Source organism: Hyla sarda, chromosome 10 (genome assembly GCF_029499605.1).
Source record: "Hyla sarda isolate aHylSar1 chromosome 10, aHylSar1.hap1, whole genome shotgun sequence".
In the NCBI taxonomy this organism is placed as follows: Eukaryota; Metazoa; Chordata; class Amphibia; order Anura; family Hylidae; genus Hyla; species Hyla sarda.
Window position 1 is genome coordinate 66,741,448 of NC_079198.1, and position 23,378 is coordinate 66,764,825.

A 23,378-nucleotide genomic window follows, 5' to 3' on the forward strand; every position below is an offset into this window, starting at 1 on the left:
GCTTCTCTGCCCATCAGATTTGTTGCTGACATTTCTGGGACTGTCCCATTGATATGAAAGGGGTGTGCAGATATTGCTGCTTTAGATCAATGGACCTGATTTACCCTATCATGTCGTAACTACCAGGATATATGAGACTGTGGTGAGAAGTGATGCTTTTCAGTATGTCGTCTGGTATGTACTGTGTCTCCATACAGCACTTCTGCTTTAGCTAATATTTGCATAAAACTACATATCCCATCATGCTTTAGAAGTGACTGCATGCCCAGATTTTCCTGTTGTTCCTATACAGGTCAGCTGATATGAACGTGACTAGAGTTCTGCTGAAACAACACTTTAGTTTATTTCATCTGTTACAGGGAGAGGACAATGGCTTCTGGTGGACTAAAACCAAGCCTGCGCTATCACAAGAAAGTGGTCATTGTCACTGGAGGGACAAAAGGCATCGGAGAGGCCATTGTCAGGGTTTTTGGTAAGAGCTTTATTTTATTTATGCAAAAAGTGCAAAACTATTTATATTACTGCTTAATAGAAAAGCATGCATGGGTAGATTATTCACCCGCACAATGGCTAGGCTTCTACACAGGTTTTTTTCTGGCAGTTTTTGGAAAAATACCACTGCAGTTTTTGAGCCAAAGTCAGAAGTGGATCCAGCAGGACGGTGAAGTATAAGTCTTTTCTATATATGTCCCATTCCTTTTCAATATACTTCTGGTTTTGGCTCAAAAACAGCATTGGCAGTTTTCCAAAAAAAGCCAGAAAAAACCTGTGTGGAAACCTCGCCTTATGGTGGTGGCATATATCACTGTCCTGCACCCAGCCCCAGGGGTACAAATACTTTTTAGAAATGGAGGGATCAGTTAAATTCAAAGACATTTTCCTATTGACCATAGACATAAGATAATCTGGCAGTGCATATTTTCGGGGGGAAACAAAAGGTTACTCTTTTGCAGAGTGTAAAGAGTGTAAAAAGAATCCAAAACCCTATGCATTAGTGTCCCATTCTTTGTGCTTGGAGGTAAACACTACTCGGATACCCCAGTGGGCACTGCTTCTTTCTTGCTAAAACAGCACCACATCTGTCCACAGGTTGTATCTGAGGTGGCAGCTCGGCTCCATGTAAATGAGACTGAGCTGCAATACTACACACAACCTGCAGACAGGAGTGGTGCTGTTGTTTTTTTTTTCTTAGGTTTTTTTTTTTTTTTTTTTTACAAAAAAAAGAAGCAGCGTTTTTCTAATGTTTCATAGCTATGATGTATCCATTAATATGATTTACATTAAACTCATCCAGCAATCATTTTCTATCACATGAGCCATATATGATTAAAGCTCTATGTAAGTCTGGAGGAAGTGAAACGATCTTATGTTTCGTTTATTTATTGTGAGACATATTGTAAACTTCAATAGGATTTGCTGAGCTGCATTCCTTATATGTTTTCCTAGTAGTACAGATGGGGGTAGTATATCCCCCCCCCCCCCCCCTCAATGAAACATTTAGGCTATGTTCACACTAGGGAATGTCCGCACGGAAAATATCCATGTGGACATTCCGGAGATGGCTATGCTAGGGCTGGGCGGTATACCGGTTCATACCGAATACCGAAATTTTTGGGCTGCATGATATGAATTTTAGCCCATACCGCAATACTGTTTGGGCCCCTCCCCCTCGGGAATGAATTATCAGCCCAGCGCAGCGCTGTCCCACATCGGGGAACTAATCATATGTGACCCGCCTGCGCTGTTCTGCCCCCCCCCCCCAATTAATTATCAGCCCAGCCAGCGGGGTACTACTCACATATGTCAAGCACTGCCCTCCTCCTCTTTGTTGAGGGCCGACACCGGCGCTGGAACTCTATACTGTACGCCAGTGGTCTCCAACCTGCGGACCTCCAGATGTTGCAAAACTACAATTCCCAGCATGCCCGGACAGCCAACACTGTCCGGGCATGCTGGGAGTTGTATTTTTGCAACAGCTGGAGGTCCGCAGGTTGGAGACCACTGCTGTACGCTGTATCTCTATGCCAGCTGCAAAAGATAAAGAAAATAAACTTTTAACTTACCTACGTCGGCCCTGGAACGTCGGACAGCCGTCAGCCTATCACTGGCCGCAGCGATCTCCCGCCTCGGCCGATGATAGGCTGAGCCAACTGTCATGTAAGAAGCCGGCTCCTTACATGACAGTGGGCTCAGCCTATCACTGGCCAGGACGGGACATCGCTCCGGCCGGTGATAGGCTGACAGCTGTCCTCCCCCGTCCCCAGCGTGCGGCTGAGGTGGGTGAGTTAAAAGTTTATTTTCTGTAACTTTTGCAGCCCAGGCATAGGTATACAGCATACAGCAGTGGTCTCAAACCTGCGAACCTCCAGCTGTTGCAAACCTACAACTCCCGGCATGCTGGGAGTTGTAGTTTTGCAACAACTGAAGGTCCACAGGTTGGAGACCACTGGCGTACAGTGAGTTCCATTGCCGGCGGCCCCCAACAAAGAGGAGGAGGGCAGTACTTGACATCTGTGAGTAGTACCCCGCTGGGCTGATCATTAATTGGGGGAGCAGAACAGTGCTGGCGGGTCAGATGATTTGGGGGGGGGGGGGGGGGGGGGAAGCCGAACACAGCACGCGGGTCACATGACTGGGGGGGGGGCTGGGAGGACAGAACAGCGCTGGCGGGTCACATGATTTGGGGGGTGGGGGTGAGAAAATACCGTTATATACCGTGGAACCGCCGTAAGTTAAAAAAATACCATGATACACATATTTGGTCATACCGCCCAGCCCTAGGCTATGCATTCCGTGTGGAGTCCGCAGAAAGAATGAACAGGTTAATTCTGTTTGAGAAACATTTGGCACGGATATTCTCCTGTGTGCACAGCGCATCTAAATACTGTTGAATTTAACGGGACTCTGCTGCAGCGGAATCTCCATGCAGAAGTCCAAGCAGAATTACGCATGGAAATTCTGACGTGTGAACATAGTCTTAACCCCTTAACGACGCAGGACGTATATTTATGTCCTGCGCCGGCTCCCGCGACATGAAGCGGGATCGCGCCGCGATCCCGCATCATATCGCGTCGGTCCCGGCGCTAATCAACGGCCGGGACCCGCGGCTAATACCACACATCGCCGATCGCGGCGATGTGCGGTATTAACCCTTTAGAAGCAGCGGTCAAAGCTGACCGCCGCTTCTAAAGTGAAAGTGACCGTTCGGGCTGTTCGGGACCGCCGCGGTGAAATCGCGGCGTCCCGAACAGCTGATCGGACACCGGGAGGGCTCTTACCTGCCTCCCCGGTGTCCGATCGACGAATGACTGCTCCGTGCCTGAGATCCAGGCAGGAGCAGTCAAGCGCCGATAATGCTGATCACAGGCGTGTTAATGCACGCCAGTGATCAGCATAGGAGATCAGTGTGTGCAGTGTTATAGGTCCCTATGGGACCTATAACACTGCAAAAAAAATGTAAAAAAAAAGTGTTAATAAAGGTCATTTAACCCCTTCCCTAATAAAAGTTTGAATCACCCCCCTTTTCCTATAAAAAAAATAAAACAGTGTAAAAAAAATAAAAAATAAACATATGTGGTATCGCCGCGTGCGTAAATGTCCGAACTATAAAAATATATCATTAATTAAGCCGTACGGTCAATGGCGTACGCGCAAAAAAATTCCAAAGTCCAAAAAAGCGTATTTTGGTCACTTTTTATACCATTAAAAAATGGATAAAAAGTGATCAAGAAGTCCGATCAAAACAAAAATCATACCGATAAAAACTTCAGATCACGGCGCAAAAAATGAGTCCTCATACCACCCCATACGTGGAAAAATAAAAAAGTTATAGGGGTCAGAAGATGACATTTTTAAACGTATAAATTTTCCTGCATGTAGTTATGATTTTTTCCAGAAGTGCGACAAAATCAAACCTATATAAGTAGGGTATCATTTTAACCGTATGGACCTATAGAATAATGATAAGGTGTAATTTTTACCGAAATATGCACTGCGTAGAAACGAAAGCCCCCAAAAGTTACAAAATGGCGTTTTTTTTTTCGATTTTGTCGCACAATTATTTTTTTTTCCGTTTCGCCGTGCATTTTTGGGTAAAATCACTAATGTCACTGCAAAGTAGAATTGGCGACGCAAAAAATAAGCCATAATATGGATTTTTAGGTGGAAAATTGAAAGGGTTATGATTTTTAAAAGGTAAGGAGGAAAAAACGAAAGTGCAAAAACGGAAAAACCCTGAGTCCTTAAGGGGTTAAAGCCCCTCTATAAATAGGAAGATTACCCCGGCCCACTGTTGTTATCTCTGTGCACTATATCCTTGCTTCCGGGGGTCTTTTCTGGCTCAAGCGGCATTACTAATGGCACAGCATGGGTGTAACACAGGCAAGACTTATGATGTTAAAAAATATATTCATTGCAATCCCACATATGTGGTTTATCTAGTAACTTGTGTTGCCTGTAAAATTCAATATGTAGTTTGCACGTCAAATGCACTGAAAAGCCGGATAAGAAGGCACATCTCCGATACCAAAGGTTTACATTTTAATGTATCATCTCTGTCCAAACATTTTAGAGACATTCATAAAGGGGATGTGTCATCCCTGAGGGTGAGAGGTACAGAAAGAGACAGAGTACACAAACATGCAAGAGGGGGAGATCATAGACCGACCCTATTGAATCGCAAATCCTTTTGGATATTCCAACTTAATAATACGTGACAACCGCAAGGTATGAATCTGAGACAAGACTTGATACTTGCATATTAGATTCTATGATGAAATACTATGGTCTGTTCCTTGTTCATTTTAGGTTTCAATGTGAATTCAGATTCCGGTTCATATCTAAATCCATGTCAGATTTTTTGGCCTTTTTTGCTCTATGGTTTAGCTCATGTCTTTATCCCACATCCAAATCCATGCCAGATTTTTGGAGTAATGCTCATCAGATTGAGATGTGATCATGTGACACAGTTCTTTTACTCTCTCTCTCTCTCTCTCTCTCTCTCTCTCTCTCTCTCTATCTATCTATATATATATATCTGTGATAGGTCCAAAACGCGTCGGCTGAATATGACCCAATAAAGAATCCTGTTTTTACTTCTATCCTGGGCTGGATATTCCCTTTCCCTTGAATCTCTACATGGTGGGAGATGCTGCTAGCCAAGCCCGTGCCCAGGTGCAGTGACTGGAGGTGGAAGCGGTCCTACTCCCTTGGTGCACAGTATGGGTGCTGCCATCTTCTGGAAGTGACGCAGATCATGTCACTTTTGGTATTCTCAGCTCATTTTTTCTCCTCTCCTGCACAGGATATTTTACTGTGTAAGGGGACATTTTTAGTTTTTATTTTTTTACATTAGGGGTGGGTTGAAAATATTTCCTTGTTTTTTCTTCTTCCTTTCTCCTCTGAAGTCTCCAAGTTTCCTATGTCCCACTTACAGCAGATATAGTAGGATATTGACAGCTGTGTCTCCAGAGATGATATACTGACTTCCTTTAAGCCCATTGTTACGCCGAGCGCTCCGGGTCCCCGTTCCTCCCCGGAGCGCTCGCCTCATCCTCGTTGCTGCAGCGCCCCGGTCAGATCCACTGACCGGGTGCGCTGCGGTCCCGCCTCCAGCCGGGATGCGATTCGCGATGCGGGTAGCGCCCGCTCGCGATGCGCACCCCGGCTCCCCTACCTGACTCGCTCTCCGTCTGTTCTGTCCCGGCGCGCGCGGCCCCGCTCCCTAGGGCGCGCGCGCGCCGGGTCTCTGCGATTTAAAGGGCCACTGCGCCGCTGATTGGCGCAGTGGTTCCAATTAGTGTGTTCACCTGTGCACTTCCCTATATCACCTCACTTCCCCTGCACTCCCTTGCCGGATCTTGTTGCCTTAGTGCCTAGTGAAAGCGTTCCCTTGTCTGTTCCTAGCCGTGTTCCTGACCTCCTGCCGTTGCCCCTGACTACGATCCTTGCTGCCTGCCTCGACCTTCTGCTACGTCCGACCTTGCTTCTGCCTACTCCCTTGTACCTCGCCTTTCTTCAGCATCTTCAGCAGCCAGAGAGGTGAGCCGTTGCTAGTGGATACGACCTGGTCACTACCGCCGCAGCAAGACCATCCCGCTTTGCGGCGGGCTCTGGTGAAAACCTGTAGTGGCTTAGAACCGGTCCACTAGCGCGGTCCTCGCCATCCCTCTCTGGCACAGAGGATCCACTACCTGCCAGCCGGCATCGTGACAGTAGATCCGGCCATGGATCCCGCTGAAGATCCTACACTGGTCGCCCAGCTAGCCCTAAAGATCGCCCAACGAGATCAACAGCTGGCATACTTGACCTCCGAGGCACTGCGTATTCAGTCACAGATACAGCAGCTGCAGATACAGCAACAGCTACAGCTGCAACTACCATCTCCTCCGCCGGCTCCTGCAACTCCTCCGCAGCAACCGGCCGTTCCTAACCCCTGCTTGTCCCCGCCGGACAAATTTGGCGTAAAGATCGCCCAACGAGATCAACAGCTGGCATACTTGATCTCCGAGACACAGCGTCTTCAGTCACAGTTACAGCAGCTGCTGCCGCAGATACAGCAACTTCAGTCACAGCAGCTGCTGCCGCAGATACAGCAACTTCAGTCACAGCTACAGCTGCAACAACCATCTCCTCCGCCGGCTCCTGCAACTCCTCCGCAGCAACCGGCCGTTCTTAACCCCTGCTTGTCCCTGCCGGACAAGTTTGATGGGGACCGCAATGATTCTGCCACAGCCACAGTCCAGTCCTTCTTCGCTGAGGTCCGTGGTGTCTTCGAGGAGCCTGCCCGAGCTTCTTCTGCCGAGATTGCCCTGCTGAACCTGGAACAGGGTGTTTCTTCCGTTGGCGAGTACGCCATTCAGTTCCGTGCTCTTGCTTACGAGTTTTCCTGGAATAGTGAGGTTCTCTGCGCGACCTTTAAAAAAGGCCTATCCAGCAACATTAAAGATGTTCTGGCCGCACGAGAGACTCCTGCTGACCTACATGAACTCATTCATCTTGCCACTCGCATTGACATGCGTTCTTCCGGATGGCGTCTGGAGCTCCGCCTGGATATGGACTTTGTTCGCACGAAGCGTTTTTTCTCCCCGGCTCCTCTCTCCTCTGGTCCTCTGCAATCCGTTCCTGTGCTTCCCGCCACGGAGGCTATGCAAGTTGACCGGTCTCGCTTGACACCCCAAGAGAGGACACGACGCCGCATGGAGAATCTTTGCCTGTACTATGCCGGTACCGAACACTTCCTGAAGGATTGTCCTATCCGTCCTCCCCGCCTGGAAAGACGTACGCTGACTCCGCACAAAGGTGACACAGTTCTTGATGTCAACTCTGCTTCTCCACGCCTTACTGTGCCTGTGCGGATATCTGCCTCTACCTTCTCCTTCTCTACTATGGTCTTCTTGGATTCCGGATCTGCAGGAAAATTTTTTTTGGCCTCTCTCATCAACAGGTTCTACGTCCCCGTGACCAGTCTCGCCAGACCCCTCTACATCTATTGTATTAACAATGAAAGATTGGACTGTCTCATGCGTTTCCGCACAGAACCCCTCCTAATGTGCATCGGACCTCATCACGGAAAAATTGACTTTTTTTTCCTCAGGTTCTTTGGCCCCAAGAAGAGGGGGAGACCCAAGGGGGGGGGTACTGTTACGCCGAGCGCTCCGGGTCCCCGTTCCTCCCCGGAGCGCTCGCCTCATCCTCGTTGCTGCAGCGCCCCGGTCAGATCCACTGACCGGGTGCGCTGCGGTCCCGCCTCCAGCCGGGATGCGATTCGCGATGCGGGTAGCGCCCGCTCGCGATGCGCATCCCGGCTCCCCTACCTGACTCGCTCTCCGTCTGTTCTGTCCCGGCGCGCGCGGCCCCGCTCCCTAGGGCGCGCGCGCGCCGGGTCTCTGCGATTTAAAGGGCCACTGCGCCGCTGATTGGCGCAGTGGTTCCAATTAGTGTGTTCACCTGTGCACTTCCCTATATCACCTCACTTCCCCTGCACTCCCTTGCCGGATCTTGTTGCCTTAGTGCCTAGTGAAAGCGTTCCCTTGTCTGTTCCTAGCCGTGTTCCTGACCTCCTGCCGTTGCCCCTGACTACGATCCTTGCTGCCTGCCTCGACCTTCTGCTACGTCCGACCTTGCTTCTGCCTACTCCCTTGTACCTCGCCTTTCTTCAGCATCTTCAGCAGCCAGAGAGGTGAGCCGTTGCTAGTGGATACGACCTGGTCACTACCGCCGCAGCAAGACCATCCCGCTTTGCGGCGGGCTCTGGTGAAAACCTGTAGTGGCTTAGAACCGGTCCACTAGCGCGGTCCTCGCCATCCCTCTCTGGCACAGAGGATCCACTACCTGCCAGCCGGCATCGTGACACCCATTAACTTGGCGACAGACACAACATTTGTGATGTGGCCCCACTTTAGCTGAAGATGGTTCTGAAGTCCATGGTTCTGGTGTCGGCTGCCACAGCTTACCTTTTGAGCCTGGTAGACTTTTCAAATCTGAGATGGATAAGATCATGAGGGCCTTTCCGACATGAAGGGGAAAAAAAATTCCCACAGTCCTTTTGGAGCTAGGGGAAGACAGTAACGTGGGGGCAGGTGTACTTTGCATTCCAAAATACCTCCATTTATGCTACTATTAGGACTAAGGGCAAAAATTATGGTTAGAAATTACCGATGGCCAGTTTACATGAGAAATCCACAGCAATGTACTGTACAATGTAAGTGTATAGGGTTATTATAACCAAATCTACCGTATTTTTCGCTGTATAAGACGCACTTTTTCTTCCCCAAAACTGAGGGGAAAAAGTTGGTGCGTCTTATACGGCGAATACACACCTATCGCGGCGGTCCCTGCGGCCATCAACGGCCGGGACCCGCAGCTAATACAGGACATCACCGATCGCGGTGATGCCCTGTATTAACCCTTCAGACGCGGCGATCAAAGCTGACCGCCGCGTCTGAAGGGAAAGTGACACTAACTCGGCTGTTCAGTCAAGCTGTTCGGGACCGCCGCGGTGAAATCACAGCGTCCCGAACAGCTTACAGGACACCGGGAGGGACCTTACCTGCCTCCTCTGTGTTTGCTCCGTGCCGGGATCCCCTGCATGGCCGGCGCTCTCCTTCGACGTCATCACGTCATCGCGCACGCTGTCTCCTCATCCAATAGTAGCGGCATGCGTAGCGACGTGATGACGGCAACGGAGAGCGTGGATCCCGGGGAAGAAGACATCCGGAGCATCAAGGACACCAAGGGGACACGGCGACGGTGAGGGAGCGACATCCAGGGCAGCGGTGACGAGTCCGGAGCGGCGGGGACACGTGAGTATTACCTCCTATCCTGTGGTCTTCAACCTGCAGACCTCCAGATGTTGCAAAACTACAACTCCCAACATCTGGAGGTCCGCAGGTTGAAGATCATTGTTGGGTTCAGAATCTTTTTTTCTAGATTTTGCACCTTTAAAATTGGGTGCGTCTTATATGCCGGTGCGTCCTATAGGGAGAAAAATACGGTAGTTGTAGGGGAAAAAATCTGTACATGCAAATTAAGTTACGGGTTTGTCATGGATTTTGATGTGTATATGTGACACAGTGGAAATTATCTGCCATGTAGCAGGTCAGCCAGTTTTACACAAGCATATTCCATGTACATTTTTATGTCCCTTTTATGGGTGCAAGTCTCAGCCTAGCCATATTTCTGATGCTCATATAATACGGTATGTTTGTGTGTAACCAGCCTTAAAGGGGTACTCCGGTGAAAACCTTTTTTCTTTTAAATCAACTGGTGGCAGAAAGTTAAACATATTTGTAAATTATTTCTATTAAAAAATCTTAATCCTTCCAGTACTTATTAGCTGCTGAATGCTACAGAGGAAATTCCTTTCTTTTTGGAACACTGATGACATCACGACCACAGTGCTCTCTGCTGACATCTCTGTCCATTTTAGCAACCATGCATAGCAGATGTTTGCTAAGGGCAGCATGGTGGCTCAGTGGTTAGCACTGCTGCCTTGCAGTGCTGGGGACTTGGGTTCAAATCCCACAAAGGACAACAATAAATAAAGCGTTATTATTATTATAATAACATCAGCAGAGAGAACTGTGCTTGTGATGTCATCAGAGAGCATTCCAAAAAGAAAAGAATTTCCTCTGTAGTATTCAGCAGCTAATAAGTACAGGAAGGATTAACCCCTTCCTGACCTATGACATACCTGTACGTCATGGGTGGCAAGGTGTTCCCGACCCATGACATACAGGTACGTCATGAACATTACTGCCGCTACTCGCGGCATCCCGCAGCGCCCGGAAAGATGGTGGCTATCACTGATAGCCAGCCATCTTACCGTGCGACCACGGGGGGTTTCATCCCCCACCCCCCCCCCCCAGCGATCGCTGCTATCAGCTGGTCAAATCTGACTAGCTGATAGCAGCGCGGTGTGTGAGTCCGGATCACGGGGATCGGGACACACACCGCTCTGCTAAGTGTCCCTGACCCGTCCCCCGGCGTCACTTACCCGTCCGAGCGGTGTCCCGAGCGGTCCTGGCGTCCTCCATGCGGTCCCGGCTGCGCTGCGTCCTTTCGCTTTCTGGGCATGCTGGGAGTTGTAGTTTCGCAACATCTGGAGGCCCACAGTTTGGAGACCACTGTATAATGGTCTCCAATCTGTGCTCTTCCAGATGTTGCAAAACTACAAATCTCAGCATGCTCAGTCTGTCCAGGCATGCTGGGAGTTGTAGTTCTCTAACATCTGGAAGAGCACAGATTGGAGACCATTATACAGTGGTCTCCAAACTGTGGACCTCCAGATGTTGCAAAACTACAACTCCCAGACTGCCCAAGCATGCTGGAAGTTGTAGTTCGGCAACATCTGATCCTTCAGATATTGCCGAACTACAACTTCCAGCATGCCTGGGCAGTCTGGGCATGCTGGGAGTTGTAGTTTTGCAACAACTGGAGGCACAGTAGTTGGGAAACATTGTCCATTTCCTACCTCAGTGCCTCCAGCTGTTGCAATTGTTGCAAAACTATAACTCCCAGCATGCACTGACAGACCATGCATGCTGGGAGTTGTAGTTTTGCAACAGCTGGAGGCACACTGGTTTGGAAACCCTAAGTTTGGTTGCAAAACACTTGAAAGTTTATTACTTAACTTAGTGTTTCCAAACCAGTGTTCCTCCAGCTGTTGCAAAACTACAACTCCCAGCATGCACGGACAGCCAAAGGGCATGCTCGGAGTTTGCAACAGCTGGATGTTTGCCCCCTCCCCCCAATGTGAATGTACAGGGTACACTCACATGGGCGGAGGTTTACAGTGAGTGCTGCAAGTTTGAGATGGCGCAAATTTTGCGCTGCAGCTCAAACTTCCAGCGGCAAACTTGCTGTGAACCTCTGCTCATGTGACTGTACCCTAAAAACACTACACTACACTAACACTAACCTAAAATAAAAAGTAAAAAACACTACATATACACATACCCCTACACAGCCCCCCTCCCCCCAAAAAATGAAAAACGTCTGGTACGCTACTGTTTCCAAAACGGAGCCTCCAGCTGTTGCAAAATAATAACTCCCAGTATTGCCGGACAGCCATTGACTGTACAGGCATGCTGGGAGTTTTGCAACAGCTGGAGGCACCCTGTTTGGGAATCATTGGCATAGAATACCCCTATGTCCACCCCTATGCAAATCCCTAATTCAGGCCTCAAATGCGCATGGCGCTCTCTCACTTTGGAGCCCTGTCGTATTTCAGGGCAACAGTTTTGGGACACATATGGGGTATCGCCGTACTCGGGAGAAATTGCCTTACAAATTTTAGGGGGCTTTTTCTTCTTTAACCCCTTATGAAAAGGTGAAGTTGGGGTCTACACCAGCATGTTAGTGTAAATAAATAAATTTTTTACACTGACATGCTGGTGTTGCCCTATACTTTTCATTTTCACAAGAGGTAAAAGGGAAAAAAGACCCTCTAAATTTGTAACGCAATTTCTCCCGAGTACGGAGATACCCCATATGTGGGCGCAAAGTGCTCTGGGGGCGCACAACAAGGCCCAGAAGGGAGAGTGCGCCATGTACATTTGAGGCGATTTGCACAGGAGTGGCTGATTGTTACAGCAGTTCTGACAAACGCAAAACAATAAATATCCATATGTGACCCCATTTTGGAAACTACACCCCTCATGGAATGTAATAAGGGGTGCAGTGAGCATTTACACCCCAATGGTGTATGATAGATTTTTGGAACAGTGATCTGTGAAAATGAAAAATAAAATTTTTGATTTGAACAGTCCACTGTTTCAAATATCTGTCAAACGCCAGTGGGGTGTAAATGTTCACTGCACCCCTTATTAAATTCCATGAGGGGTATAGTTTCCAAAATGGGGTCACATGTGGGGGGGGGTCCACTGTTCTGGCACCATAGGGGCTTCCTAAATGGGACATGCCCCCCAAAAACCATTTCAGAAAAACTCACTCTCCAAAATTCCATTGTCGCTCCTTCCCTTCTGAGCCCTCTACTGCGCCCGCCGAACACTTTACATATGCATATGAGGTATTTCCTTACTCGAGAGAAATTGGGTTACAAATTTTAGGGTGATTTCTCTTCTTTTACCCCTTGTAAAAATGCAAAAATTGGGTCTACAAGAAAATGCGAGTGTAAAAAATGAAGATTTAGAATTTTCTCCTTCACTTTGCTGCTATTCCTGTGAAACACCTAAAGGGTTAAAACACTTACTGAATGTCATTTTGAATACTTTGGGGGGTGCAGTTTTTATAATGGGGTCATTTATGGGGTATTTCTAATATGAAGACCCTTAAAATCCACTTCCAACCTGAACTGGGCCCTGAAAAATTACGATTTTGAAAATCTTGAGAAAAATTGGAAAATTGCTGCGGAACTTTGAGGCCCTCTGGTGTCTTCCAAAAGTAAAAACATGTCAATTTTTTTATGCAAACACAAAGTAGACATATTGCATATGTGAATCAATATGTAACTTATTTGGAATATCCATTTTCCTTTCAAGCAGAGACTTTCAAAGTTAGAAAAATGCTAAATTTTCAAAATTTTCATGAAATTTTTAGATTTTTTACCAAGAAAGGATGCAAATATCAGTGAAATTTTACCAATAACATAAAGTAGAATATGTCACAAAAAAACAATCTCGGAATCAGAATGATAAGTAAAAGCATTCCAGAGTTATTGATGTTTAAAGTGACAGTAGTCAGATTTTCAAAAAATGCCCAGGTCATGAAGGTGAAAATGGGCTGGGTCATGAAGGGGTTAAGATTTTTTAATAGAAGTAATTTACAAATATGTTTAACTTTCTGCCACCAGTTGATTTAAAAGAAAAAAGGTTTTCACCGGAGTACCCCTTTAACATAGTGGAGCTCCATCCTATCATTTATTATTGGTGAAAACCTACATATTGAAGCACTTACCGTCTTTAGCACAGCTTCAAATACAGCAAATTGCTACAAAAATTGCTACAAAAATTGCTGAAGCCAGAAGTGGATTTAAAAAGTATGTGAACATTAAAAAAAATACTTATACTTCTCCTCCCTTATGGTTTCACTTCTGTCTTTGACAGCAGAGGCATTTAAAAAAAAAAAAAAGTGTTCTCCACCATAAGGTGATTTTAGTACGTACCTGGCAGACAGTAATGGACATGCTAAGGAAGGATCTGCGCTTGTCTTCGGGCTAAATGGCTATGTTGTGAGATTACCATAAAGCTATCTTTTTTTGTGAACTGGGTATTTAGTTTGTTCTCTTAAACTACAAATCCCATCATTCCTTGTTCGTAGGCGTTAGTGTCACTTTTCTCCCTCCAACACATCAGCCACCCAGCCCATTGAAACACACCTGTGATCTCTTCAATGCAATAGACCAATGTTTTCTGACCAGAGTGACTCCAGCTTTTGCAAAAAAAAGAATGATCTCCCTCACACCCAGAGGTCGCTCCACCCATTGAAGCAAAGACAGGCTCCCTCTGGTGATGTAATGTCTCAAGCTGCACTGCAACGTAGGAAAACCTGAGACAACAGTCATTTTGGAAGCTGTTAAAAATAAACCTTGGGGAGAAAATCCCAATAGAATTGTGAGACCACAATAAAACAGACAGACACTATATTATGAACTACACTAACTTTACAGCCCCTGTAGTATAGTCAAAAAAACAAACAAAATACCTCTGGAAAGAAAATGTTAAATTGGCGCCATACTCCAGCAAGGTTTAATAATTGAGGTTGAACCAGAGAAAACTATCAAGAGTTTATTATTTATTATTATATTTTTTTTTTTTTAGAAAGATCATGTTTATGTATTTGAGTTTTAGACGAGTCTTTTCACCTTTTGTAGTTTCCGATTTGCATCCAGGGGCTCCAAAGTGCACATCTTTGCTTCTTGTTAATGTTTGACAAACCGCTCACTGTTTAGAATGAAGAATGGGGAAAATTCATCGAGCTTGGTGTAGGTGAACGTTTTTTTTTTACCCCATTAATTTGTGTGGTGGAAAATGTGTATGTGCGCCACATGTATGAAATGGTGCAGGGCTTGAAGTAAATATGGTGTTGGTACATGTTTTACTTCAGTACTCCACTTTGTATGGTGCTTTCTCTGCAACTTATTAACCCCTTTGTGCCAAAAATGTGCTACTGTTTGCAAATGCTGTCCACGGCCTCTTTTGACAAATCTGATCTTGTGTAGATTTGGGAGAAATTGAGGGCTGTGCGACAAATCCTGTGAAATTCCCTATGATAAATTCATTTACACTGCATTTAAGTTACTTCAGATCTGTGTTTCACAACGCTCCTTAATTTCTTGTGTAAACCAAAATTCTGGGGAAAAGTCGCAAATTTTAAAATTGAGACAAAATTTAGACAAATTAACCCCAAAAATGTGTGATTTTCTTTCTTTATAAATTCCTGCCGGGATCTCTGAAGGTAGAGGTATAGAATGTATAAAAATGGAAAGATCTCCACTTCTTTTTATGTTTTTGACTCCTGGCTTTGGCTACAAATACTGACTAAAATACTAGGTATGCATCTAGCCTTAGGGTACGTTCACACGCTCGGATTTTCAGCGTATTTTACGCTGCAGATCCGCTGGTGAAGGCCCCGCTCTATGCTGTCTTTACATGTGCCTGCTGGTAGTGGCAATACGCCGCTACCAGTAGACACCCTGCGATGTGCGAGTCGCAGTATACTCTCACATCGCGGGAGCTCTCTGCCTAGCTCAGAACAGGGAGAGCGGCCACGATGTACGAGTACGCCACGCACATCGCTGCACTGTGTCTGCTAGTAGCGGCGTATTGCCGCTACCAGCAGGCACATGTAAAGCCAGAATAGAGCGGGGCCTTCACCAGCAGATCCGCAGCTAAATCCGTGCGTGTGAACGTACCCTTAAACTACACATCCCAACACTGTGACAAATAGAAGAGATGAGGTGACTGTCACCAGGTGCATACTGGATATAGATGAAAGCAAGCAGCTGCTATGTGGCTTGTGATTGTACGTTGCGTGGCATTGAACTGCTAACTCTGCTTGCTTTAACCCCTTAAGGACTCAGCCCATTTTGGCCTTAAGGACTCAGACAATTTAATTTTTACGTTTTCATTTTTTCCTCCTCGCCTTCTAAAAATCATAACTCTTTTATATTTTCATCCACAGACTAGTATGAGGGCTTGTTTTTTGCGCGACCAGTTGTCCTTTGTAATGACATCACTCATTATATCATAAAATGTATGGCGCAACCAAAAAACACTATTTTTGTGGGGAAATTAAAACGAAAAACGCAATTTTGCTAATTTTGGAAGGTTTCGTTTTCACGCCGTACAATTTATGGTAAAAATGATGTGTGTTCTTTATTCTGAGGGTCAATACGATTAAAATGATACCCATTATTACATACTTTTATATTATTGTTGCGCTTAAAAAAAATCACAAACTTTTTAACCAAATTAGTACGTTTATAATCCCTTTATTTTGATGACCTATAACTTTTTTATTTTTCCGTATAAGCGGCGGTATGGGGGCTCATTTTTTGCGCCATGATCTGTACTTTTTTTTGATACCACATTTGCATATAAAAAACTTTTAATACATTTTTTATAATTTTTTTTTTAATAAAATGTATTAAAAAAGTAGGAATTTTGGACTTTTAAAAATTTTTTTCGTTCACGCCGTTCACCGTACGGGATCATTAACATTTTATTTTAATAGTTCGGACATTTACGCACGCGGCAATACCAAATATGTCTATAAAAAATGTTTTTTACGCTTTTTGGGGGTAAAATAGGAAAAAACGGACGTTTTACTTTTTTATTGGGGGAGGGGATTTTTCACTTTTTTTTTACTTTTACTTTTACATTTTTTTACATTTTTTTTTACACTTGAATAGTCCCCATAGGGGACTATTCATAGCAATACCATGATTGCTAATACTGATCTGTTCTATGTATAGGACATAGAACAGATCAGTATTATCGGTCATCTCCTGCTCTGGTCTGCTCGATCACAGACCAGAGCAGGAGACGCCGGGAGCCGCACGGAGGAAGGTGAGGGGACCTCCGTGCGGCGTTATGAATGATCGGATCCCCGCAGCAGCGCTGCGGGCGATCCGATCGTTCATTTTAATCGCGAGCTGCCGCAGATGCCGGGATCTGTATTGATCCCGGCACCTGAGGGGTTAATGGCGGACGCCCGCGAGATCGCGGGCGTCGGCCATTGCCGGCGGGTCCCTGGCTGCGATCAGCAGCCGGGATCAGCCGCGCATGACACGGGCATCGCTCCGATGCCCGCGGTTATGCTTAGGACGTAAATGTACGTCCTGGTGCGTTAAGTACCACCTCACCAGGACGTACATTTACGTCCTGCGTCCTTAAGGGGTTAAAGGGGTATTCCAGGCCAAAACCTTTTTTTTTTATATATATATCAACTGGCTCCGGAAAGTTAAACAGATTTGTAAATTACTTCTATTTAATCTAAATCTTAATCCTTCCAATAGTTATTAGCTTCTGAAGTTGAGTTGTTGTTTTCTGTCTAACTGCTCTCTGATGACTCACGTCCCAGGAGATGTGCAGTTCCTATGGGGATATTCTCCCATCATGCACAGCTCCCGGGAAGTGACATCATCATTGAGCAGTTAGACAGAAAACTTCAGAAGCTAATAACTATTGGAAGGATTAAGATTTTGTAATAGAAGTAATTTACAAATCTGTTTAACTTCCCGGAGCCAGTTGATATATATATATATAAAAAAAGGTTTTGCCTGGAATACCCCTTTAACACTGTCATAGAGACTATCTGCAGCTGTCATTGGATGGAGCTCACCAAATAGTTTTATATAGCTCTCACTGAGATCAATACTAGTTCTATGCAGTAAGCGCCTCCTGTGGTAGATTTATGTAGACATTATTATTATAAATAATAATTATCAATTGTATCATGCAATCATATAACATATTAATATTTCACATATTTATTATTTAATTTTAAATAATTATTAATGCTGAGCTCAGCATTGCATTGCATTTTTGATCATAAAATACATTCCTGGATCTAAAGTATAATATAGGGCTTAGTCTGGGGGTCCGTCCCTTCAGAGTTTGGTGTGGTGCCCTATGATTTATGTTGATGCCTCTGACTGCTCCAGTGACATCCTGGATACCAGACTAGGAATACTAATTCCTACCCCATAATTTATATCTAAACTAAAGTTATATGGGACCTCGCTGGAGCAAGAAGAGTCAGTGATGTCACAGATCACATGATGTGAGAATTTTCTGTTGATAAAGCAAATTAAAGGGGTACTCCGGTGGAAAACATTTTTGTTTTTAAAACAGCCAGAAAGTTAAACAGATTTGTAAATTACTTATTTTAAAAATTCTTAATCCTTCCATTACTTATTAGCGGCTGTCTCCTACAGAAGAAATTCTTTTCTTTTGGGATTTCTTTTCTGTCGCAACCACAGTGCTCTCTGCTGACACCTCTGTCCATTTTAGGAACTGTCCAGAGCAGCATGTGTTTGCTATGGGGATTTTCTCCTGCTCTGGACAGTTCTTGACGTGGACCGAGGTGTCAGCAGAGAGCACTGTGGTTGTGACAGAAAAGAAATCCAAAAAGAAAAGAACGTCTTCTTTAGCATACAGCAGCTGAGAAGTACTGGAAGGGTTGAGATTTTTATATAGAAGTAATTTACAAATCTGTTTAACTTTCAGGCATCAGTTGATTAAACATTTTTTGCCAGCGCAGTACCCCTTTAAAGGGGTATTCTGGGGTTTATTAACTTTTAACTATCCTGCTCATTATGCATGGGTATGTACTTGTTGTATGTACTGCTGCAAATCATCCACCTTTTGTTCCGCTGCAGTATGGGTTACTGTCATCTCAAGCCTTTTGCGTGATCGGCTCAAGACGACAGCTGATCACAGGGAGCCTGGCTTCTTCCTGTCCTCCCTGATGATCTATCTGGATGACCTGACGTGCCTACGTTCACTGCGTCCATGCATTCTGCCAAGATCATGTGACACAGGCATGTCAGGACACCCATATGTAGCACCCACATCATGAGGGGGCTGGCTTGTCAAGTAGGACAAGAAGAAGCCAAGTCCTCTGTGATCAGCTGTACCTCGAGTCGAACAGGATCCTGGAAAAGCCGTGAGAAGTCAGTAATCCATACCGCAACATAATGCTGAACCTGGGGGACAACAAAGTGATGTAGTAAATTGTAAAATATAAATATATTTACATAAATCAGTTGACCCCTTTAATATTTCTCAGTTGCATTCTTGGATTCCTAATACTATGTTTTTATTAATGATTTTTTTTGTTTTGTTTTTTATATATGGACCACTAGTGAACAATGGAGCGTCAGTTGTGTTCTGTTCAAAAGGTAAAGTGCATTTGATGAAATGTATTCACTACCAGAAACGGTGCACATTTTGGTGCATGTCTGTTTTGTGCACATATTTATGACTTTTTTCTATTTTGCAATGTCCCAAAAGATTAACTATAATTAATGTTGCAAACAGATGCAAATTATAGGTGAAATATACATCAGCATACCTGACATAGGTTTGAGGTTCAATATTCATGGACAGACGAATCATATTCAATATTCAATATTCATGGACAGACGAATCATATTCAATATTCAATATTCATGGACAGACAAATCATATTCAATATTCAATATTCATGGACAGACAAATCATATTCAATATTCAATATTTATGGACAGACAAATCATATTCAATATTCAATATTTATGGACAGACAAATCATATTCAATATTCAATATTTATGGACAAACAAATCATATTCAATATTCATGGACAGACAAATCATGATACCAAAGCCAAGTGTACATGTTCATAGAATCAGGAGGATTACTGTCAGTCAAACAATGTATCTTAAAAGGTAGTTATTGTTTCATTTTATTTTTAAATAGGGATCATGAAGTTATTTACCTTTGGGATATATAACATTACTCTTTATTGTATCTGATGTAATTTTACATCCTTTGGCTGTCCGGGCATGCTGGGAGTTGTAGTTTTGCAACATCTGGAGGTCCGCAGGTTGGAGACCACTGCTCTATGGGATGGCTGAGGAGCTGGATCCCATTCTGTAGTCTTATCATGACCCTCAGTAGACACTTTCCCTATTTTATCATTTCTGTAGCATTTTGACCATGACAAGCCTGTGAATTTGTTTCTTGGGAGCAAACTTGTAATAAGGTAGTTTATTCCTTTTCACCTGTAGAGGGCAGTGTTTACATTCATACAGTACAACATAGTACACCTGCTACAGCAGTGTTTCCCAACCAATGGGCATCCAGCTGTTGCAAAACTACAACTCCAAGCATGCCCGGACAGCCAGCGCTGCAGACTAGAGTCATACACAACAGGTATGAGCCTTGCCTTATTTTTGATAGGCTGCATGTCCAACTGCTGTTCCCCCACGACCTCCAGAATGCAGTAAATGCAGTCCATGGACAATGAGTAGAGGGGCAACATGTGTGCCAACCTGCCGCTCCATTCAAAACAAGTGAGGCGGGGTGCCATTCTGGAAGTTGCGAGAAGACTCAGCGGTCAAACCTCCACATCCCCGAATTTATCCCCATCCTATGGATAGGGGATAAGATAATTTAAGTTGCAATACCCCTTTAAAGGGGTACTCCGGTAAAAACCTTCATTCTTTTAAATCAACTGGTGGCAGAAAGTTAAACATATTTGTAAATTACTTCTATTAAAAAATCTTAATCCTTCCTGTACTTATTAGCTGCTGAATACTACAGAGGAAATTATTTTCTTTTTGGAATGCTCTCTGATGACATCACAAGCTCAGTTCTCTCTGCTGACGTTATTATAATAATAATAATGCTTTATTTATTGTTGTCCTTAGTGGGATTTGAACCCAAGTCCCCAGCGCTGCAAGGCAGCAGTGCTAACCACTGAGCCACCATGATGCCCTTAGCATACATCTGTTAGGCATCTGCTATGCATCTGCTATGTAACTGCTATGCATGGTTGCTAAAATGGACAGAGATGTCAGCACTGTGCTCGTGATGTCATCAGTGTTCCAAAAAGAAAGGAATTTCCTCTGTAGCATTCAGCAGCTAATAAGTACTGGAAGGATTAAGATTTTTTTAATAGAAGTAATTTACAAATATGTTTAACTTTCTTCCACTAGTTGATTTAAAAGAAAAAAGGTTTTCACCGGAGTACCCCTTTAATGGCCATAAAAGTTTCACAAGTGTGTGGCCCTATTATAGGAAAACTCTGTTGTGAACATTAACACGCGGATCAATTCAGAGGTCAGCATCACTAGCCCCGTGAACATGTTTGTTTTGTCATGGTTAAAGGGGTACTCCAGTGGGAAACTATTAATATTATTATTATTTTTTTTTTTTATCAACTGGTGCCAGAAAGTTAAACAGATTTGTAAATGACTTCTATTTAAAAATCGTAATCATTCCAGTACTTATCAGCTGCAGTATGCCACAGAGGAAGTTGTATAGTTCTTTTCTGTCGGACTAAGTTGCTCTCTGCGGACACCTCTGTCTATGTCAGGAACTTTCCAGAGCAGGAGAGGTTTGTTATGGGGATTTGCTCCTTCTCTGAACAGTTCCTGACATGGACAAAGGTGTCAGCAGAGAGCACTGTGGTCAGGCTGAAAAGAATTCCAGAAAGACAATACAACTTCCTCTGGAGCATAGAGCAGCTGATAAGTACTGGAAGGATTAAGATTTTTAAATAGAAGTAATATACAAATCTGTTTACTCTCTGGCATAAATTGATTAAAAAAAATTAATAAAATTTCCATCGGAGTACCCCTTTAATGTTGACCAAACCCACCGTTTTCACAGCATCTTCTGATCTAATGTGAATGAGGGTCTCCCAACACTACCCTAATGACAAATGTTGTATTTTTCATCTTCTCCCTATTTAGAACACATGCACACTTGGCCAAGTGAGACCCCTGTGGTCAGCTTATTGTCAGGAAATGCTTTTCCTAATAGAGAATTGTATTGTGGACTATCCCTTTAATAATCTATATATTTTCAGTATTTGCTTTGGAAGGTCCATGAGACCAGTATGAAATAAGATAGTGTTACATGGCATTACATTGCTGTGTTGTTATGTGCAGAGGAGACGGCCAGTGACCTTGAAGCTGAACTGAATTCTTGTGGGACAGGAGCGGCTATCTATGTCTCTTGTGATGTAACAAAAGAAGAAGAGATAAAGGTAACATTTCTACTGCATACAGCTTTTACTCATATTCTTCCATTTTGCTTTATATACACACATGGCAGCATTAAAACTGGTGAATCTTGCACTGTAACCTAGAGAAATCATCATTATTTGGTCTTTATTGTTATAAATAGAGATGAGCGAACTTACAATAAATTCGATTCGTCACGAACTTCTCGGCTCGGCAGTTGATACCTTTTCCTGCATAAATTAGTTCAGCTTTCAGGTGCTCCCGTGGTCTGGAAAAGGTAGATACAGTCCTAGGAGACTCTTTCCTAGGACTCTATCCACATTTTCCAGCCCACTGGAGCACCTGAAAGCTGAACTAATTTATGCAGGATAAGTCATCAACTGCCGAGCCGAGAAGTTCGTGACGAATCAAACTTACTGTAAGTTCGCTCATCTCTAGTTATAAACATACATTAAAGGGGTTATTCTAAGATCAAAAGTTATCCCCTATTCACAGAATAGGGTATACCTAGCTGATCATTGGGGGTCAGCTGGGACCACCACCGATCCCAAGAATGGAGGTCATTTGTTCCCCAAATGGAGCAGCAGCATGCGTGGGCATAGGGTGCTCCATTCCTTTCCTATGGAGCTTGAATATGGCCAAGATAGGGGATAAGGGATAATGTTTGATCTTTGATCTTGTTTTCTCTCACAATATAATACAGTGGTCCCTCAACATACGATGGTAATCCGTTCCAAATGGACCATCGTTTGTTGAAACCATCGTATGTTGAGGGATCCGTGCAACGTAAAGTATAGGACAGTGGTCTACAACCTGCGGACCTCCAGATGTTGCAAAACTACAACACCCAGCATGCCCGGACAGCCAATGGCTGTCCGGGCATGCTGGGAGTTGTAGTTTTGCAACATCTGGAGGTCCGCAGGTTGAAGACCACTGGCATTGGAGGTTATACTCACATGTCCCCGCTGCTCCGGACCATCACCGCTCGTCACTGCTGCCTTGGATGTCACCTTACATCGTTGTCACCGGGGTGTTCCCAACGCTCCAGCAAGGCCTCTGCTTCCCCAGCATCCTCGCTCTCCGTCGCCGCCATCACGTCGCTACGCACACCGCTCCTATTGGATGACAGGCGTGTGCAGCAACGTGATAACGACGATGGAGAGCGCCGACGATGCAGGGGATCCCAAAGAGGAGCCCCGAGGACAGGTAAGTGATCGTCAGCGGACCACACGGGGCATCGTAAACGGCTATCCGGTGGCAGCTGAAGCAGTCTGCGCTGCTGGATAGCCATTTATGCGATGGCCCCGACATACAAAAGCATCGTATGTTGATGCTGCCTCTGAGAGGCCATCGTATGTTGAAATGATCGTATGTCGGGGCCATCGTAGGTCAGGGGGTCACTGTATAGGGCTTAGTCTGGGGGTTCCGTCCCTTCAGAGTTTGGTGTGGTGCCCTATGATTTATGTTGATGCCTCTGACTACTCCAGTGACATCCTGGATACCAGACTAGGAATACTAATTCCTACCCCATAATTTATATCTAAACTAAAGTTATATGGGACCTCGCTGGAGCAAGAAGAGTCAGTGATGTCACAGATCACATGATGTGCAGCTGAAGTAGAGAATTTTCTGTTGATAAAGCAAATTAAAGGGGTACTCTGGTGGAAAACTTTATGATATTA

At 44.8% G+C, this 23,378-nt stretch overlaps 1 protein-coding gene across 2 annotated transcripts in view; it reads left to right on the plus strand.

Annotated features, from left to right (window-relative positions):
• The first annotated feature begins 288 nt into the window (after positions 1-288).
• The window catches only part of HSD17B14 (hydroxysteroid 17-beta dehydrogenase 14), a 67,770-nt gene continuing 44,680 nt past the window's right edge, over positions 289-23,378 (plus strand). Inside the window, exons 1-3 of one of the 2 annotated variants that reach the window (XM_056544533.1) lie at positions 289-472; positions 18,830-18,865; positions 21,622-21,719. In XM_056544533.1, coding sequence (XP_056400508.1) covers positions 370-472; positions 18,830-18,865; positions 21,622-21,719 — 237 coding nt within the window. In that variant the 5' untranslated portion in view covers positions 289-369. The remainder of the gene's footprint in view (positions 473-18,829; positions 18,866-21,621; positions 21,720-23,378) is intronic. The other variant, XM_056544532.1, reaches the window with a different exon arrangement.